At 46.0% G+C, this 13,551-nt stretch overlaps 1 protein-coding gene across 10 annotated transcripts in view; it reads left to right on the top strand.

The window, feature by feature from the left end:
• The window catches only part of Dcdc2c (doublecortin domain containing 2C), a 75,866-nt gene that overhangs the window by 44,831 nt on the left and 17,484 nt on the right, over window positions 1–13,551 (top strand). For 8 of the 10 annotated variants that reach the window (XM_070014636.1, XM_070014638.1, XM_070014635.1 and 5 more), the window contains one exon: window positions 12,312–12,375. The exons of the other annotated variants lie outside the window; for them this stretch is intronic. In XM_070014636.1, coding sequence (XP_069870737.1) covers window positions 12,312–12,375 — 64 coding nt within the window. The remainder of the gene's footprint in view (window positions 1–12,311; window positions 12,376–13,551) is intronic. 10 annotated transcript variants of the gene reach the window in all.

Here is a 13,551-nt window from a genome sequence, read left to right as displayed (position 1 = left end):
CATGTCCTCTAGAGAAGAAGGCCTCCATCCTCCCCAAGCAATCTCGTGCTCTCTGGGGATGGGTGATCTGCAGTGGCGTTCTGTGACGTCTCCTTCACCCTGGAGCCATGCTGGCACTTACCAGAGCAGCCGAGGCCTCCGTAGACGCGGGCTTCCGGTGGAGGAGTGCCGCTGATGCCCTTCCAGGCCAGCCCTGCGCCGTCACATTCCCTGGCATGTGGCGGCGCTGACCTGCGTGGTGGGGGAGCCTGGTGCTGCTCTGGTCCACACGGCTGGGCGTGGCAGAGCCGGATCTGGAGTGTGCACGCCGACAGAAGGAGTAGTCCTGAAACCTCAGAGGACCACTGGACACTCAGGAACAATCACCCCAAAGCTAAAGCAGGTCTCTAGACGAAAATGAAGACTATCTCCAGAGATAACCAAAACAAAGAAGAAAATATTTGCGACACAAATCAAAATGTACAAAGACCTCATAAATCAAGACTACAACAGCTCAATACAAACAAGACCAACGAGAAGTCGTTGAGAAGAATACAGATGTCTAAATTCAAACCCACTCACATCAGTTCTAGTGAAAGACGCAAATGACACGAGAAGAACCTCTCCCTTTTAAATGAGATAGACAGTGTCTGGCGTCTCGTACGTCTAGATCAAGGATTTAGCCTTGCACAGAGTGTGGACCGGTCTGTTTGCATGTAGACATAGATGCACGGTTGACATATGAGTTAGAGAATTTCTGGCTGTTTATTCAGCCTAAAAGTGTGTACACCTTTCTTCCATCATCCTCTTGAGCTTTGGGAATAGCCCAGGAACATGGAAATCTCAAGAACAGAGTGGAGCTCAGCGCCCCGTGCCCCGTGCAGGGGTGTGGCTAGCCTGTGCTTCTCCCAGCCACGGAGGCGACGGCGAGGTGGGCGGGCACGCCGGACGCCAGCTTCCAGTGTGTGTGAGAACAAAGTGCAGTGGGGAGCGTCCTGTGCCGTCTCGCGTGTACAAATATTCAGCAAGCTGCATGATGATGGGAAGCGTGGTTCCGGTGCCAGAGCCACAAGGTATCGGCCTGACCATGGAGGCGCGAGGAAACGAGGTTGAGGCTTTCCTCGCCACGGTCGTGTAGGGAGTTGCTTTGGGAAGACGCCGGGAGGAAGGTTGGTATCCGCCAGCTGTGGGTGTGCTGCTCATCCTGGAGACAGGATGGGCCGGACCCACGGTTCTGTCTTTTATCATCGCCTGGTCCTTGGAGTTAGAGAAGGAGCTTGGAGGGAAACGCCAGCATGGCTGAACCTCACAGGCCCCCCACTCCCCCTGCCCCCGGCTTTCCCAAGGTCAGGAGTGTGCCTGCCCAGGACTCACGCGCCCCTCCACCTCCACCCCCCCCCCCACCGTGCCCGGGGCGGGTCTGCAGCAGGGCTGTTCCACGCCAGGTCAGGCTCATCCTATGTAAAGTAAGTGCTGGCAGAAAGTGTGATTCTCGAGGGCCCTGGTGCCCCTGGACACCTCACCACGTCACAGCCCCTGGCATACACAGGAAGCACCCGGGAAGCTTGCCTAATCAAACCAGCTCAACCTGGAGCTGGACGTACCATCCACCAGCGACCAGCTGGGGGGCGGCCTCTGCCGGGTTGGTTCCGTTATTTGCTCATGTCAGCGTTGACCCCCGACATTAGAAGATGTGTGAAAGCTGCCCCTCCCTCCCTCCCTCCCTCCCTCCCTCCCTTCCTTCCTTCTCTCCCTCCCTTCTCTTCCCCCTTCTTCCTTCCCTCCTTCCCTTCCTCCCTCCTTCCTTTCTCCCTCCCTCCCTCCTTCCTTCCTCCTTTCCTCCCTCCCTCCTTCTCTTCCTCCCTGCCTCCCTCCCTCCCTCCCTCCTTCCTTTCTTTCTTTCTTTCTTTCTTTCTTTCTTTCTTTCTTTCTTTCTTTCTTTCTTTCTTTCTTTCTTTCTTCCTTCCTTCCTTCCTCTCTCTCTCTCTCTCTCTCTCTCTCTCTCGGCTGGATGTGTTCTGGGGCTGTACATCTGAGCTACATTCTGTGTTCAGTTGAAAACATGCAAAGAGCCATGAGGGGGACACTAGAAGGTCAGCCTGCTAGGTGCCTTTGTTAAGTAATTTATCTTTGCCACACCTGATCACCTCCACCCACACTTGATCACCTCCCTCAACAACCACTTTATATGCTTAGAGGCTTACTTACTTCTCAAGAATCTGTGAGACACAATGGATTTGTAAGTTCTGAAAAGCACACATATCTGTGTGAATGGCATTTGTGTAACTTGTATTTAAGCTATACTTATGCCTGGTGATGAAGTTTATCTCCTCAGCTTGACGTGGGGTTGCTGGGTTGCTTGTCGGAACCGGCAGTCAGCTCTGGGATGGCAGCCTGTGCCCAAGAGCTCTGAGCCATCTCGGCTGGACAGGCAGCCAGCCAGACTCACAGCCATGTCCCGGTCAGCCTGAGTAAGATCTGCTTGCAGCGTTTAAGTAATTCTTGGGGAAACTATCACTGTGCTGTTTGCTCTTTAAAACCAAGATATTTTAAAAACCACTATCATGTCCTAAAGGATCACAGACTTAGAGCAATGTCAGGGCTGTTTCTCTGCTTTATCAGTAGAGCTGGGGAATCTGCCGGCTTTGAGGTTAGTGTGGCGACCAGAACCTGCTCCAAAGCCCCACCGTGGCTGGGGTCAGCGGGGGCTCCTCAGTTCCCGAGGGCAGCAGGCATTATGCTCACACTTGACATTAAATTGTAAACTTCAGCTCTAAAGTCTGAAAGTGGGAGCTACAGTTTACTTAAATGTATATTTTCTCAGCATCATCTATGAACAATATTTAAAGGGCAACATTAATTATGTTGAAAACAGATTTTCTTCTGTCTTTCACATCTGTTTTAAAATTGAGAGTTTCTTTGTCACCTTGTAAACAGTTTAGTGTAGAACTTTAGCAAACACCAATGAGAAGTGAGAAAGCAGAAGCATTTACCTGCTCAGAACTTGGTTTCATTCCATTCTTTACATTTTTACGTTTCTTTTTGCAGTACTAGGGATTGGACTTCACTCTTCGGTATTTATTTTCTTGCAAAAGTCTTTAAAAAATTAATGTACATTAAAAATACAAAAGCAACACGTGTCTGACAAAATGTGAAACTTTGTAATTTCTTCGCTTGTGCCTATTGTTTAAAATGTTTTCCATTTTCTTTTTTTTTCTGTTTCCTTGTTGTGTGTGGTATACTCAGAGGCATTTTTGGTGGCATATTAAAATCTATTTTAAGTGCTTGATGGGTATGTGGTTCCCACCTGTAATCTCAACACTGGGGAGGCGGAGGCAGGAAGACCTTGAGTTCAAGGCCAGCCTGGGCTGCATATTGAGACACTGTCTCAAATCAAAATCATAAGTGGAAATCAAAGCAAGCAAAAGCCCCACATGCTCTGTACGGATACAGAGGACATTTTCAACATTTAGTGTTTCCTCTGTATGCTTGAGAAGGTTGATTTCGTGGCTTTGACCTTGGCCTCACCCTCACTCAGTGGCTCTGGCATTCATATGAGCAGCAGCAGCAGCAGCAGCAAGGAAATGGCGGATGCCCTCCTGCCAGCACGGATTCACACCGCTGCCTTCCCTGGCTTCCCTGCGCCGAGCTGGGGATGTGACCTCACTGGCAAGTCCACAATGGCCCTGGCTCTCAGTGAGCAAATGCTTTATCACTCAGCTCAGGGGCTTTCACTTAATTACTTTTGCCAGAAATGCCAATAAAACCAGGGTTGTCTTTGATCTAGCTTTGTCTCTGAGTCAGGACTTTTGTGACAAAATGAAAATGACATTGATTCTTTAATTGATTTTTGAAATTCATTGCCTGCCCACCAGCCTTACTATTTTTCCCCTTTATTATCTTGCCACCACTGTGAAGTATTTTATTGCTTCCCTAAGAGGCAGGGTCAGTATTGATCGACACTGGAGTCTTGAAAGCAAAGTATAGGTCATCAATAATGCTAAGTGGTATCATGGTGAATTAAATATTAAGTAATGAAATGTTTTGAGAATTACATGGGTGCAGAGAAATGACTCTTAGATTCCTCATACGTAGAAGAGCCACTTGGATTCAAGTGAAGTTTTGGTTTTCATCTGAATGTAGAACGCGTTGCCGTCAGCGCTGGGGCAGACGTGTGCTGTGTCCCGTTCCTCGTTAGGAAAGCATGTGGTATTGAATTGGTGTCTTAGAACGGACGAGGGCAAACCAGTCTATCTCTTTGCAGCTTGGGCTCCATGTTCGGGACAGTATAGAAACCACATTAGACCATCACAGGAGGAAAGGGAGCCTCTCAGGAGAGGCAGAGACATAGCCAAGGGAAGAAGCCTGCCGCGCAGGCGGTTCCAGCCATCATGCCTTCCGTCTTAGAAGCTCTGTGCTCGCTCTGGTCTCTTGCTGATGGCTCCCGTTCATTCTTGTCCTCACTGCCCAGTGGACAGGGGCCTCCCCCGTCCCATGTGTCAGTGGGGACTGGATCTTTGTGCTTTTCCCAGCCCTGTACTTGTTTGCGTCCCAAGGCTACACCAATGGCTCCATTCCAGGCAAATCTCCCCTCTCTGTGCTGCTCTTTGTCCCTGCTTTGGGCCGGGGGCAGCCCTGTGCCGCTCTCGACTATCTCTGCCTCCAGGGACCCGCGGGGCTTCCTGCTCCTCCCCAGCCTCATTCTGTCATTCCTCCTCCTGCGGTCTCCTGTACTCCCTGTTACAGAAGACTGATTGTAACAGGTGAATGAGAGCCTTGCTTCCGTCCATCTGTCAGTGGGGACACACAACGTAAGCGTCTAGCTTAGGTTCCTCCCGCAGGATGAGCAGATGGACGTATTTTACAACAACTCTATGCCAGGTTGGAATGCCTGAGCAGCAGGAGGAAGACACAGGGGAACTAGAAATCCTCCTTAGCTCAGCATGCGGTCCACCCTGAGCCGTGTGTCCAGACCCGGGACACATGGACGAATGGCTCTCTTATCATAGGTCTGCTTCTGATCACTTCTGATCACTCGGGGAGGGCAGATGGCCATACACCATCCAGACCGTGGCTGTCGCGAAAGGCATGCCGTCCACACTTTAATAGGCTATTCCTCCCGATTCATTTAAAATAACCATGATAAACCCGTTGCTACTTAAAAAACGTAGGTTTTATGAAAAATAATTGTTTTACTACACAAAGTCAGCGGGGCGGGGCAGATCTTTGTCTTGAGCTGCTTTGTGAGGTTGGTGGCTGAGGAAATTGGCCTCACACAGATTCACATGTGCCCTGGAGAGAGGAGTGTTCAGTCTTTAAGATAACTGTGGATATTCTTGGATCCTACACCAAAACTGGACAAAGGTTAGTTTCTTAAAGTTTAGTGGCAGTGTGGACCAGAAACCAGGTCTGTTTACATGTATGCTTCGTAGCATTAAAAATCCGTTGTTTTATCTTGTTACTTGGAATAGATTTTTACTTGTACCTAATTTTGTACCAGGATACATTGGCCATTTGGAAAATAATGGCTTAATAAATAATGCAAATGATAGCACATGTAATTGTCCAATATTAGAAAAGTCATATGCATCATCATTCAATTTGGTATCTTCAGTAGAGATTTTAGTTTGGGAAGATGTCAGGCACAAGTAAACGTTTTGCACACTAATTTTTGAATGCTCAAAATTTATCATTATGGCCTAAACAATTCTACTTGTTCTCATTAAAGTTATAGGAGCCTTACACTAATAAAACATGTCAAATATGCAAGAATGAATAAGTATAGTTTACTCTTTATGCTTTTGAGTAGAACAGTATTCTTGGTACCAAGTGGCTAGCTTACCTTGTATGTGTTTCCTTTTGAGAATGAGTAAGTAAAGTTTACTGTTTATGCTTTTGAGTAGAACAGTATTCTTGGTACCAAGTGGCTAGCTTACCTTGTATATGTTTCCTTTTGAGTTTCCTGTGGAACTTGGATGTGTTGTGGAAGTGATCAATGCGTACTTCTTATTTCCTCACACAGAACATGAAACGGATGTGGACTCTAGGCCAGCATTTAATGACAGTAATTTTTATTCTTCCATCAAGTAGCATTTTATGCAACATTGACAGTTTCCCCAAATCACACGTGCATCGGAAGCCCTGGCTTGTTTTGTCTGGCACCGGCAGGCCTTGGTGTACCTCGTGTGGGTGCACACAGGCAAAGATGCCAGGCGTTGTGGCATTGTGATGAGTGTGGTTCCATAGACTTCTGGATCTTTCCACAAATGGCCGTTAGAAGCCGTGTATCAGGCCATGCTGGGGGCTGGACCTGTGGGTCACATGCCATTTGATGCTGTGTTAGGCCACAGAGATTGCTCTAAGCTCAAGAGTAAAAAAATGTCTTCTCTTCCCTAGCAGGTTGCTAGGGCACCACTGACTACAACAGACATCCGTTTCCTACAGATTTGAAGGTCTGGAAGTCCAAGTTCAAGGCTGTAGTTGATTTCCTGCTTGTTGGTTGTAGTTGATTTCCTGGTTGTTGGTCCTTCTCACTCTGGGGAAGAGTAAGGGGCGCGTCTGTGAGCACTGACCCCGTTGGTGGGACCCCATCCTCGGCTCTAATCACCCGCAGAGGCTTTGTGTCCTAACACACTGTCAGCCTAGGGCATGCGGCTGCAATGTGCATGCCGTGGTTCACTTCCTCCCTGTTGGCCACCACCCCTGGAGACTCTCGGGATGCCACCCATCCCCACCCACCCTTGGCTGAATTCCTTGACCACTTCTTCATCCGTGAGTTCTTTTGGCCCTCTCCCTCTCCCTCTCCCTCACACAGTGTCTTGCTTCCACAGACACCACTTCCCTGCTGATGTGTCTGAGTTGATCCCTGCTGAGTGGAGCTTGGTGGTAGGAGGCAGGTGCTCTGTGAACATTTCACTGTGCAGTGAATGGCAGGCATTTCCCCAGTGGCCGTGCCCTTGTGTCACCAGCGGTGTGAATGTGTGCTTCCATTTTCAGCTCATCACAATGTTGGTAATTTGCTTTGTGATTTTATTCTGCATTTCCCTAGTGACCAGTGGTGTGCAGATCTCTGTGTGTGCATATCTGGTGCCCGTAGGTTATCTCTGGGGATATATCTGCTCAAATCTTTTGCCTCTATTCCTATCATTTGGTTGATTTGTTTTCTTTCTACTGAGAGTTGTGGGTCCTTGTGGATTCTGGATACAAATTCCCTGCCAGATACATGTCCTTTAATTAAAAAAATAGGACATGTGGTTATGCTTTTCATATCATATTTAAAGGTTGTGTGTCCAAGGTATAGTCTCAAAGATTACTCTTCAGTTTTCTTCTAGAAATTTGATTGTTTTATTTCTACATTTATGTCAGGATCTGTTTGAAGTTAGGTGTTTTATATGTTGTGCAATGCAGAGTTAGGTTTTTTCTTTTGCATGTGTATGTCTAAGTATTCCTGTGTGATCATTGAAAAACTGTCCTTTCTGCCTAAAAATTATTTACATGTTTTTCATAATCAATGGAACCTGATTTGTGTCCTTCCCCCCAATACTGTTCAATTTCCCCCCATCAATTTGTGTCTTTCCTGTCACTAATAACAGGTTTTCCTGATTACTGTAGTTCTGGAGTCAAATTATGTGACTTCCAACTTATTCTGTTGGGGCTGATTGGGATTCAGAGATCCATAGATCAATTTTGGTTTACATATTAATGATGTTGGATATGATAAACCACAAATATAGTCAATGTCTCTACCCATTTAGATCTTTGACTTTAGAAGAATCAGTATTTTGCCACAGCATTCCTGATCTTGTATAATTCTATTAGATTTATGCATAAGTAATTTTTTAGGAGCTATAGGATGCCTGAAGTTTCAACTTCTACTTCTTTATTGCTAATATATAGGGAAATAATTACTTTTGTCCACTGACCTGAATCTCGAAACATTTTTTATGAGATTTCCAAGGCTAACATGCAACTGTCCATCATTCTTTTCATTGCTGGTGTATTCTATTATGAGTTAACACATCTAGACTTAGCTTTCATTTGCGGGGAGTTTTTAAATTACTAATACAATCTATTTTTATTTCTATTTTTTCATTAGTCAATTAAAAAGGTTTGTGTCTTCCTAGGGATTTCTTTATTTTGTGCAGCTTATTTAGTCTGTAAGCAAATACTTGTTTTTTAATACATTTTTTATTGTAAAAATAGTCTACAGAGGGGTTACAGTTACATGAGTAAGGTAATGAGAACATTTCCTGTCGAGCATTGATACCTCCTCCTTTGTTTTTCCCCTACCATCCCTTCCCTCCCCATCTCTCTCCCTCCCTCCCCCAAAATTGTAAAGTTTGTTTTCAACATAGTGTCTTGTACATCTCATAGTTACAATAGGTCAACCTGTATCTCTATTTAAGCATTTTGTTGTTTCCTTTCCCCTCCCCAAATTAGAAAAGTATATATACAAGATGCAGGGCGCCAGAATCAAATACAGAGACAACAGGAATTATATACCATGGGGAAGAATGTACAAAAGAAACAAAAAAAATCACATACTACATTATAAATACTTTAAAAACAATAGCAGCAAGGAAGAAAAAAAAAACACTTGTGTCCCTGTCTTGGGGTTCGTTTTGCTTAACAGCATCTTATCTGGTCATATGTACATAGCTTTTGACCTTTTCTGCCTGTCCTAGACATATACTAGTTATTGCAGATAAGGGAAACCATGGGACCTATGTTTCTTTGGGCCTGGCTTACTTCACTTAATATAATTTTTTCCAAGACTTGTTTTTTATATTATCTCAAAACCTCGAAACCCACTTATTTCTGTGAGTTCTCTAGAGACATTTCTTTTGCACTCCTTATTTTATGAGTTTGTGTGCTCTCTTAGGTCTTGGTCAATTCTACTGAAAGTCTGTTGATTCTCTAACCTTTGCAAAGAACGAACTAGGTTTTGTTGATTTTTCTTTTTCTCTTATTTTTCTATTCTTCTTTACTCTTAACTATTTAAATTTCTTCTTTGTTTGCTGTGGGTTTAGTTGTGTCTTTTTTTTTTAGTTTCTGAAGGCAGGTATTCAAGTTATTAATTTGAGATTGCCTTTACTTTTTAATATTGTAATTTTATTCCATTTTGTTCAAAGAACATATGTTCCTTGATTTCAATCCTCTAAAGTTTATTGAGATTTATTTAGTGGCATAATATTTGGCATCTGAGAAGAACAAGCATTTTTGGAACATCTAGTTGGTTTATATCCTTATCTTCTTTTTCCTTGTTGATTTTCTGAGCTGTTATATCTATTATTGAGAGTGGTATATGGAAGTATCTAATTATTATTGTGGCATTGTCTATCTTTTCAGTTCTGTCAGATTCTTTGGGATTCTCTTAAGATTCCTCATGTGTGAGGGATTTTCAAAAGATACAGGATTTCATGCTGATAGTTCCTTTTTTTTCTTTCAGATCATTGACTTGTGATTTTTATTGTTTCAAGTAAGATTTTTACCTTTGTTTCTCTCTATTATGACTCTCCTCCAAATCTCTAGTTTCTTTTGAAATTTTGTTTGTTTTTCAGCAGTCCAGGTGTGTAGGTGTTTTTTAAAAATTGCCTAAGTACATTTTATTAGCATGCATTGGCAATTCAATGCACTATCAGTTTTTTAGATGTATTTTTTTAAATACTGTACAGAGGGGTTACAGTTACATGAGTAAGGTAATGAGTTTTTTAAAAAGCTTTCATTGTAAAGGTGATGTACAGAGGGGTTACAGTTGCATAAGTAAGGCAATGGACAGCGTTACCTCTCCTTTTTCTCCCCCCCTCCACAACTCATCTAGGTGTTTTGAAACTCCTTTTTCTTCCTTTATTCCCATCTCTGTTATCTTCTATACGTCTGCTTATCCTTTTTTAAAATTGCTTTTCAGTTTTCTTTTTTGCAGTACTGGGGTTTGAACTTAGGGCCTCACATTTGCTAGGCAGGTGCTCTATTACTTGAGCCACAAATCTGATCCTTATCAGTCTTTCTTGGTGTCTGTGGAGCGACTTGTCTGTGGCCTGATACATGTCCTGATTCCTTAAATGTTCTCAGCTCTTGCATCTTCAGATGTTTCTCATTCCTCATTCTCTTTCTTTCCCATCTGGAGTTTCAATTCCACCTGAGTTACACCATTTATAGTCTTTCTAGAGTTCCTGGACACTCTGCCTCCTTTCCTCTCTTTGTTCTTCCTGTTGACCAACTTCAAGCTTACTTACATTTTCCTTGGCTTTGATTATTTTATCAGTAATTTATTTAGTTGTTGCCATGAAATATCCTTGCATTTCCATTTCTTCTTTTCTTATCATTTATTCTTTGGCGAGATTTCTCATTTATTCACGTGTTCAATGTTCACCTTTTCCTGTTAAAGCAGGCCTTTTGCATACTTTTCTGTAGAGATGGGTAATGAATATTTGTGTAGGCCACATGATCCTCTGTTTTAGAGCTTGGTTTGCTTGCCCCCACTTCTAATGTGTTATTGCAGTGGCTTAGGGTTCTCTGCTCTGTGTGTGTGTGTGTGTGTGTGTGTGTGTGTGTGTGTGTGTGTGTGTGTGTGTGTGTGTGTGTGTGTGTGTGTGTGTAGTGTGTGTGTGTCCAGGCCACGCCTGCATCAGGTTCTGTAGATTGCTTCAAGGCTTGCTTATGGCTTCTGATTCTTGCTGTTTCTTGTGTTTGAGGAATTTTGGCTAAAGCTTGACTTTATCGTATATGGAAGGATTTGATAAATTTTCCTGTAGAGGCTAGAAAGTAAACACTGAAACTTTGTGGTCTTGCAGCCCCAGAACTCTGTTCTATTTCGGAAGCAGATATAGGTAACAGGTGCCTGGGAGGGAACCCCCGGAACGCGGCTGTATTTCAGTACCAGATGGAGGCAGTACTTGAGAGCAGGAGGGCTTCTTGTGTTCCAGAAAACCTTGGCTGCAAAAGCAGATGGCAGGCGGGACTTGACACACAGGCAGAAGAGACTGCGATGAACAGTACAGATGCATGGAATAATGGCCGTCTCCTCTTCTGTGGGGCCTTTAATGGGGGCTTGAGTCAGTCTAGACAGGAGTTCACTTCAGTGCTGGTGTTGCTAGGTTACCCTCCATCACCGCCAGCTTAGCATTGATCACGGTGCCGAGTGGGTGGATGTTTTTTCTGGGAGAGATGTTCTCAATGTTCCTGTTCCACCTTCAGCCCTAGGTGCTCTGCCCCCCCCCCCCCCCTGCGCCAGGCCCCTCCTCCCACGCCCCTGCTGTAGACATCTGCTGCTTGTCACCTGATGGCTGTGGGTGGGTCCTGGTTCTCTTTTTAATGTTACAGCCTCACACTGAGGCAGGCTGGGTGGTGGTGATGTATGTGTATTTTCTTTTTCCTGGTCTGTCATGGTTTGGACCAAGAACTCTTCCTTACCCCAAACCTGGGGGCTGGGGGCCTCCTCACAGTGCCCTGGAGGTGGCAAGCATTGCTGTTATTATTATCATTAATGGTTACTTTGTCAGCATGGAGATTAGTCTCTAGATGGGCTGGGAGAAGAAGATGGGACACCTGCTCCCCGCTGGGGGTGTGTGGGGGTCCTAGGCTCCTTCCTCTGTCCCTCCACCTGGCCCCAGTGTTTCCAGAAGCACCCAGAAGGAAGTGTGGGAGAGAAGGCGGCCTCCCTCACTTGGGCCTGCCTGTGCGCTCACACTTACCCACACTCACGGGGACTCTTGCGGAATGCTCATCCCCTCGTCCGGCAGTCCTGCCGTCCTCCCAGGCCTGACCCAGGAAGGCAGGCTCCCTCTCTGGCTGGAGCCAGGAGTCTGTCTTCAGGTGACTTGGTCTCTCTGTGGCCTTCACTCTTTGGAGGTTCGAGGTGAACCTTTTGTAGATGACCTGGGCGTTTTTACTGTTGGGGTAGTAGTGACTCTCCCGTTTTGTTCCTTCCAAGTGGACAGAGGTGGTTTATCAAGAAGGCATGCATTTGGGAGGGCAGCTGGCTTGGGGAAAATGTGGTGTGAACTAGGTACCTCCGTCCTGGTGAGTCCAGCAGACTGGTCCCCCGGGGCCAGGCCCTGGAGCTTGTCTGGACAGTGGCGGGCCGTGGGCTTTGCCTGTCTTGGTCTGGAGTGGAAGGTCTGCCGGCGGAGGGCTGACTCTGGGTGAGGCCTGGAGAAGCCCACGCTGGCTTCTGTGCTTTGCACCTTATCACTGAGTGCGCTGTCCTCTTCGATGAACAAACATTTGGCACAAATCTTATGTCTCCCAGCCCAGCTGTAGCTGAGCCTTCTAAACCCGAGGACTCTTGAGGAAAAAGTATCAGCTGCTAACACTACTGGTTTCTGTTTCAGGGAGACAATTCAACAGTGTCTTTTAAGAAAAAGTTTCCCTTAAGACACAACTCAAAGAAAACAGGTATGTTATGTAGATGTTGAAAAACTGTATATATTCTGTGATAATTCAGCCAGGGTTGAGGGTAAGATCTTACTATTAACAGCTAGTATGTGGAAGGTCACATGTGCCTCTTGGAAAATAGTTAAAATTATGCAAAGAACACTTGATAGCGAAAAGATTTTACTTCTTGCTCAACATCCCTCCTCTACCTCCAATAAAATCCATAATAATATCAAACTTTAAATTCCTTTCCTATTTTCATAACTATTTAATGGTGATCATTCACGTATCTATATCTATATCTAAATGCATTCATGGTTTCCAAAGCAGTTTGAGATGTCTTCATGTTTAACTTTCTGGTGTAACATACTGGCCTCTAAGAATAGGAAAATGAGATTACAGTGCTGAATGAAGTCCTGTTTTGGAGGATGCTTTGCAGTGTTTTCTTAGGTGAGTGAGGATATCCAGGTGCAGCCAGAGTGGGCATCCTGCCCTTGCTGCGCTGAAGTGGAGCTCATTGGCAGGTTGAGTCTTAGGGGATTTCAGATCACCCCACGGCCGTGTACTGTGGCCGAGGTCTTCCTGAATACCTTTAAGTGCTCGTTGGATATTCTCTGTTCCCCCAAATGCAGTGCCTGCAGCCCTTCCTCCATTAAGCAGGTGCGGTGATGGCGGTCTCCCGGGAGGCCGCCCAGCGGTGAGCACCACCTAGCACTGTGCGTGCCCCTCCCCCTGCCTCCTTCCTGGGTTAGGTGGTCTGTCCTGAGGGCAGACCGGGGAGGAGTGAAGGAGCGAGGAGCACGTCTTCCAGCCTGGGGCACGTGGCCGACCTGGCAGGGCGTTTGTGTGTGTGGCCAGGATGAGACTGAGTGAATGCCAGGGACAGCTTTGAGGGGGAGGGGCTGTAAAACACAGGTGTGTGGATTCTTGGGGTGCCAGAGGGAAGGCTGCGGGCTGGTGGGGGGAGGCAGGCGCAGGGCCTGCATGCTTTGGGGGGGAGGGGCGTGGGAGGGGCGTGTGGTTGTCAGGATCCAGGATGGAAGGAGAGCGGGCTGGTGGGGGGGGGGAGGGAGGCGCAGGGCCTGCATGCTTTGGGGGGGGAGGGGCGTGGGAGGGGCGTGTGATTGTCAGAGTCCAGGATGGAAGGAGAGCAACTGTCAGTTGTGCTGTCCATGGCCTGGGAGGACGAGGGGACGG

The sequence above is a fragment of the Dipodomys merriami genome, unplaced genomic scaffold (genome assembly GCF_024711535.1).
Source record: "Dipodomys merriami isolate MVZ:Mamm:240054 unplaced genomic scaffold, mDipMer1.0.p SCAF_99, whole genome shotgun sequence".
NCBI lineage: Eukaryota > Metazoa > Chordata > Mammalia > Rodentia > Heteromyidae > Dipodomys > Dipodomys merriami.
The sequence above is the reverse complement of the archived record's forward strand: the minus strand, read 5'-3'. Positions and strand labels throughout refer to the sequence as shown.